Source organism: Rhipicephalus sanguineus, chromosome 3 (assembly GCF_013339695.2).
Source record: "Rhipicephalus sanguineus isolate Rsan-2018 chromosome 3, BIME_Rsan_1.4, whole genome shotgun sequence".
Classification (NCBI taxonomy): domain Eukaryota; kingdom Metazoa; phylum Arthropoda; class Arachnida; order Ixodida; family Ixodidae; genus Rhipicephalus; species Rhipicephalus sanguineus.
The window spans coordinates 133,702,098-133,709,292 of NC_051178.1; the positions used below are offsets into that span (position 1 = coordinate 133,702,098).

General features: G+C 56.7%; 1 protein-coding gene across 1 annotated transcript in view; it reads right to left on the reverse strand.

Annotated features, from left to right (window-relative positions):
• LOC119385864 (uncharacterized) overlaps positions 1 to 3,119 on the reverse strand; it is a gene marked incomplete at its 3' end in the record, with an annotated part of 42,074 nt that extends 38,955 nt beyond the window's left edge. Inside the window, 2 exon segments of the mRNA XM_037653233.2 lie at positions 95 to 2,103; positions 2,863 to 3,119. Of these exon segments, the coding sequence (XP_037509161.2) occupies positions 95 to 2,103; positions 2,863 to 3,119 (2,266 nt within the window).
• Positions 3,120 to 7,195: the final 4,076 nt, after the last annotated feature.

The following is a 7,195-nucleotide window of genomic DNA, read 5'->3' on the forward strand; positions in this document are numbered from 1 at the left end:
TCAGAACAGCCTCAACTTTGCGGGGGCCGGAGTCAGGCCGGCTTGGGAGATGACGTGTCCGAGGTATTCTACACTGGGAACCATGAACACGCACTTTTCCCGCTTGAGCTTGAGACCAGCATCCTGAAGTCGGGCCAGAACGTGTGCAGATTCTGCATGTGGTCTCCATCGTCAATACCGGTGACGAGGATGTCGTCCAAGTACACTGCCACGTGCTTCATGCCCCTGAAGAGGTTGTCCATCTCTCTCTGAAAGATGGCTGGTGCCGAGGTCACTCCAAATGGTAAACGCGTATACTGGAAAAGCCCCATAGTTGTCGATATCGTGACATACTTCCGTGAGGCCTCCTGGAGCACCAACTGCTGGTACGCGTCTCTGAGGTCGAGCTTCGTGAACTTCTGGCCACCAGACAAAGCCGACCAGAGATCTTCAATCCGAGGCAGGGGGTACTTTTCGACGGTAGCGACGGGGTTGATCGTAACCTTGAAATCCCCACAGATTCTGACACTACCATCTCGCTTGGGGACTGGAACGATGGGAGCGGCCCACTCCGCAGTCTTAACTGGTACCAGGATGCCTTCTCGCTGTAACCGTTGCAGCTCCTGGGTTACCCCGTCCTTCAGTGCGAACGGCAGCGGGCGAGGCTTGAAAAACCGAGGCTGGACTCCCTCGGGTACATGGATGCCAGCAGTCGTACCGGCGAATGTGCCCACCCCTGGCTGGAACAGTGACTGGAAATCTGTTAGGAGGCTCGGGATGTCTTGTAAGCCATGTAGGGCTGCTTCCTGGCCTTCTGGCAGCCGAACACCCAGTGCGCAAATCCAATTTCTGCCGAGCAGCGTCGGTGATGACCCCTTGGTCAAATACAGAGGAAGGGTTGCTTCCCTGTTGCCAAAACGAACGCTGACCTGGGCCTGGCCTTCGACCTGGGAAAGCTCTCCAGAGTAACTCCGCAGCATGACGCCTGAAGCCTCGACGGCCACTCCGGGGAAGGTCCTTTTGAAAAGTTTGCCAGCCATGACCGACACACTGGCCCCCGTGTCCAGTTCCATGGAAATGGGGCGCCCGCAAACTTCGACGGTCAGCACGTACGGCGGCACAGACGACGGGACAAGGCCTGTGTGCCACATGTCGAAAATCGGCGGGTTCTCGGACACGACGTTGAGCCTGGCCGCGGAGGAACCCGAGCCTGCTGCCGCACGTCCCCGCCGCCACTTGCGACGCCTACCCTGACCGCGGGCTGTTGTGGAACCTGGGCTTGATCCAGGCTGCTGCTGTGGTGCGCTGTTCTGCTTCCCCGTTCGGCATACTCGTGCAAGGTGCCCCGTTTTTCCGCACGTGAAGCACTGCGAATGTACGAACTGGCACTGTGAGGGGGAATGGGCGTCACCGCAGCGACTGCATATACCGTCCCTTGCCACCATCTTGTTGACCGCCGCTTCTGTTGACGCCGCACGCGCAATCTCGCCGGCGTCTTTTGTCGCCGCGTCCATCGCCAGCGCTGCTTTCACCACGTCGTCCAGCGAGGGGTCGGGAAGTTCCAGGAGACGTGTCTGCATGGCGGGGCTGTTTATGCCGCAGACGAAACGGTCCCGTAGCAGCGAGTCCAGCTGGTCCCCGAAAGCGCAGGTACTCGCCAAACCTCGTAGCGCGGCGACGAACTGCCCGAGGCTCTCCCCTTCCCGGCGGCTCCGGTTGTTGAAGCGGAAACGCTCCATTAGCGTGGACGACGCCGGACTGAAGTGCGAGCGCAGGGTAGTGAGCAGCTCGCTGAGCGTCTTGGTATGCGGTGTAGCCGGCTTTAGGAGGTCGAGCAGGAGACTGAAGACTTGGGTTCCGCAACTTGCCAGGAAAATGTCCCGCTGTTTCTCCTCGGGCGTGTCGTTAGCGCGGAAAAACACGTGAACTTGCTCCTCATAGATGGGCCAGGCGGACCCGTCTCCCTCGAACGGCTCGAGCCTTCCGTACAGCGGCATGGCGGCAGATGCGGGGGGCGTTGTTTTGCCGCTCTCGATGGCCTGGGTCGACACGTTGACTGTACTCGTCGCCAGTGTCACGATCCGCCCCGGGACCGCGGACGAGGGGGGCCGAGGCGCCCGCGCTCTAACAAGGACGACCCAAACGCATGGCGGGGTAACAGCTACTGACTGCCGAGCCGCGCTCGTCAGTGTTTATTCTTCACGCACGACCAAGGTTGCCTGCCGAACCTGGCGAGGTCATGAAACTAGGCTAGGCAGGGCGCCACACGCTCGTTACACGCTCCCTAGTACGGGACCCCATTGGCGTCGGCTGCTGCCTGGGCTCGTCGGACCAAGGACTTTTGGGCCTGAAGGTCAGAACAGCCAAGCAGGGTCGCCTCCCACTCCTCCCGGGTTGGGTTGGGGATAGGGGGTATAGCAGGATTGGAGGGGCAGGCCCACACCATGTGGTAGATGTCCGAAGACTTCTCCCCACAGTGCGAGCAACTGCCGGAAAAGGCGGGGTCGAAGTGTTTTAGTGCTGCCGGGCACAGCATAGTGTTTGTGTACAGAGGGAGTAAAAGCCGCTCCTCCGCTTTACTTAAGCCTTTACACGGGCGTGGATAAAGGCTGTGGTCAGATTGGTAATGCTGCACAATTTCGCGGAAAGAATAGACAGGATTAAATTCGAGGTCTTCCTGATCGCGGGAGGCGAGTGGGAATGCCCGGTAAGAGAGCGCGCGGGCGGCAGCGTCGGCTGCCTCATTCCCTTCTAATCCCATGTGAGCAGGAGCCCAGACTATACGGCGGGGTGCGGGGATTTCCCTGATAGTCACAACGTTTCAATAGTCGATAGGCTAAGTCCGCGACACAGCCGTTTTCGATGTTCCGACAGGCCCCTCGCGAGTCGGAGATGATGGTTTGCGATGCGGGGTGACAAGCTGCCAATGCAATGGCGACTTCCTCCGCGTGTATTATGTCCCGGGCTCGGAAAGTGAGCCCGTTAACTGTTCGGTTCTCGTGGACGACAGCGGCCGTATACCATCCCCCATGGTGCGGGCCGGAGGCGTCCACGTAGAACACGCCGGGTTTCGATCCATAATGGCGGGCCAGGGCTTCCGCCCGCGCCAGGCGCCGGCCATTGTGGTCTTCTTTTGTCATGTTGCTTGGAAGAGGGCGCACGTGGAGGGCGCATCTCCACTCGAATGGGAGTTGAACGCGATCTTCCGTGATGTTGGTGTGTTGGATATGTAAGAGGGCTAATAGGCGGCGACCCGCTACCGTCTTTGAGAGTCGAGTGTACTGATTTGTGAGCTGGGCCTCTCGAAGCTCCCGAAACGTGTTCGCCATGCCCAGGCCTAGAAGGCGCTGGTTCGAGGTATTCACGGGGAGGTCGAGGGCCCGCTTAACTATTTTGCGAAGGATGACTTCAAGTGCATCCTCGTCTTGCTTCCGCAGGTGGAGGTATGGGGTAGAATATAAAATTCTACTGGTTACAAATGCATGTGCCAGCCGCAAAGCATTTCTGCACCGTAGCCCCCCGCGTTTGTTAGAGACCCGGCGGACCATGCGGCCCACCTGGTCTCCCACCTCACGGAGTTTGGCCAATGTGCTGTCTGACCGTCTGTTTTGATTAATAAAGAGCCCCAGTAACCGGACTTCTTTTTGTTCAGGGATTGGACCTGTCTCCAGCGAAAGTTCAATTTTGGCCGTGCACTTTGGCGAGGGGCGTATGTGCACGAATTCTGATTTGGAGGGTGAGCATTGAAGGCCGCACTGGCGGGCATAGCGGTCGACTATGCTCGCGGCTTGTTGCAGGTTCGCCTCAATGTCTCCGAGTGAGCCCTGAGTGGCCCAGATGGTGATGTCATCAGCATACAACGCATGTTGTATACCAGGGACATCAGCCAGCTGAGCCGGCAGGTGCATCATGGCCAGATTGAATAATAGAGGAGACAGCACTGCGCCTTGTGGTGTACCTCTAGTTCCTAAGGGGAAAGGGCCATATTCCTTGTCTTGTATGCGGATGTAAGATTGTCTATCGGTTAAGAACTGCCGAATGTATTCGAACGCTCTCAAGCCACAGCCGGTTTCTGAAAGGTGTGTTAAAATTGACTCATGGGTTACATTGTCAAATGCTCCCTTCAAGTCCAAGGCGAGTACGACCTTGTCGTTGCGAGGGCATTCGACGGGGTCTAGAATGTCCCGATTAAGTTGAAGCAGAATGTCCTGCGCGGATCTGTACGGGCGAAACCCGTGCATTGATTCTGCGAAAATACATTGGTTCTCCATGAAATCAGACAATCGATCCCGCACCATCGTCTCCATCAGTTTGCCCGCACATGATGTGAGCGAAATGGGGCGAAGGTTATCCATGTTCACGGCCTTGCCAGGTTTTGGGATAAATGTGACCAGGGCGGTCTTCCATTCTATGGGGAGTGGCACTTCCCCTGACCAAATTGAGTTGATGTAAGCTAATAGTGATTCATATGCCGGATCGGGAAGGTTAGCTAACATTTTCACAGTAATTTTGTCCCGACCCGGAGCGGTGCCACGTTTCATTTTAGACAGGGCCTTCCGCAGTTCGAAAAGCTGGAAAGGTCGATCCAGCGCAACGTTCTCCGAACCTGCATAGGAGTACGCCGATCCGCGGGGGTCCTGTGTAAAGCACAGGTATTGGTCCCTTAATTTGTGCGCCAGCTGAGTTGTATTGCCCTGAAAGCTATGGATTGCCCTTTGTAGGTGCTTTTGATTTTCGGTGCGGGTTTGCGTTGGGTCTATGAGGGCACGAAATAGCCTCCAAGTATTCTTTACGGACATTTGGCTCGCTGCCATGTTGCATCTATTCACCCAGTTAGCGTCCGCGAGTTGGGCCGCATACTCGGCCGCCTTCTGGGTGAGCTCGGTGACTCGAGCTTTTAGTTTTCGGTTATGCTTTTGTCGGCGCCATCGGCAAACAAGGCAATGCCGCGCTTCCCAGAGGTGGAGGAGGTGGTTGTCCACGTCTGAGACCGCCTCTGAAAGCTGAATTTTGGTTTCAGTGGAGCGAAGGTTACTAACTAATTCTTGGGACCACGTGTCGTAGCCTTGCTCGAGTATTGATGCTGCGGTGTTATAATTTAGCCTAAATTTGGACCAGTCTGGGAGCCGGGCGTGTGATATGGGTTGTGCTAATGGTTTGGTCCGGATTGTTGTATTCAAGATGCAGTGGTCACTACCGAGGGTTTCCTCGGTGTTGATCCACTCTGCATACTGAATGTTGCGGGTAAATGTCAAATCTGGACACGTATCTCGTGTCACAGAATTGCCTATCCGAGTTGGGTGGACTGGGTCGGTGTGAAGAGTGAGGCCCAGCGTTGACGCAAGTTCCGCCAGTTTGCGCCCGCGCTTCTCTTCACGATGGTACCCCCAAACCCGACTGGGGGCGTTGAAGTCACCCACAATCAGCAGGGGGTCCCTACCCGCAACTCTTAGTGCGCGGCTAAAGAGGTCCGAGAATGTAACATTCGGCAGTTTTGGAGTGCAGTATACGTTAAGGATATGTAACGATGGATCTGATTTGCGGATGGGAAGGAGAGTCACCATTACATATGAATATGCAAGTTGGAGGTCAAGGTCAACCATGGTGGCAGTATAGTTCTTATGGACGCAAAGACAAGACGAGGGGTCCTGTTGGAACGTCGTATAATTTGGTAAGGTGGCGCCCTTTCCTGGCTCCTGAAGGGCCACCACGGCGGGCATTTGCTCAAATGTTGAAATGTACAGTCGGAGGTCGGCCCGCTTTGTACGGGACCGGAGTCCCCGACAGTTCCATTGTGTTACTAGGGTGGGGGAAGCCAATTTGGACTTGGGGGATTGCCTACATGGAGGGTGTCCCGCCATTCTCAGTTTTGGGAATTGGAATTGAGAGGGCTGTAGCTCCGGAGCCAGCTCCCTGGGCTTGTACCTCCGTCCCAGAGATGGAGCCACTGTCCTCATCGTCGTTGAGGCTGATCGAGCGACGGGAGAATTTGCTTGGGCGGCCAGATACATCCTTGAGGCTACCCTTGCGCGCAGCGCAGGCAAGCATGTTGGGAAGGGTCTCCGCTACTTGAGCGTTAACATGAGCATTAACCTGATTAGTAATTTGAGCCATGATTTGCGCAGCTAATGTGTTCATCATGGTGGTAAATTTGGTTTCGAGGCGGGTCTCAAGGGCGGCAATGGAAGATTCCAGAGTAGTCGGTGGCACCGCCGCGCTCTCCATGGCTTCCGCATGCGGGGCAGGCTGGGGAGGGCGAGTAGATTGCTTTTCAAGAGCTTCAATTTTGGCTAGGAGCATCTCGTTTTGTGCCCGGAGAGATGCCACTAGGTTGTGGAGCTCAGCATCAGCCGTTGAGCGGGAAGGGCAGGGGGGAGAAGAGGGGGAGGAGGAGGCAACCCTACTCGCGCCGCTCACCTTTTTGCCATTTTTGACGATAGTTGCCCAGGCGTCACCCGCACCTTGCTTCTTGGGTTGTTGCTGCTGGGAGCGGCTCTGATTCCCATGGTCGCCGTGTGGGGGCGGTGGTGCTGCTCCTCCCTTCTCGGTGCGCTCACTGGGTGGCACCGACGTCGAGTTGACATCACTTTGTCGTGGTGAGTCCTCGCCACTGCCAGAGCTGTGTGCCGGCGGACGTGTCGCTGACTTCCACGCCGGGTTGTTTTTGCCGCCCTTTGGGCTGGCCGACTTGGCGGCCGTGCGATATTTCGCCGCACAATCCTTTGAGTTCGTGGCGTGGCCACCACCACAAACTGCACATTTCGCGTTACACTCGTGAAGGGCTCGCACCCCCTCGACAAATGGCGCGTGTTGTCCACACAGGCCACAACGATCTTGGTTTGGATTGGGGCACGTGTCCGTCCTGTGTCCCACGGTGCCACACACGCCGCAGGCCGGAATGGTACGGAGGTAGGGCCGGACAGTGATGATCTCGGAATTGTAGTGGACAGTCCGTGGCTTGACCTTCCCGGCGAAGGTGAGTCGGGCCTTGTTGGACGTCCCAAACTTGCGAATATCGAGGATAGCGCCCTGCCTCCATTGAATGCTGTCCTTCAGGGTTTCATCGGTCTCATGATTAGCTATGGAGACGACGCCATAGCTGACATCATCGTCAAATTGCTTGAGATGGCCGCGGAAGGACACATCCCCTTGCGCCGAGTTGATGACGAAGTCCCCAAGAAGGCGGTCAGCCACGTAGGCGTTCTTGGTACTTGCG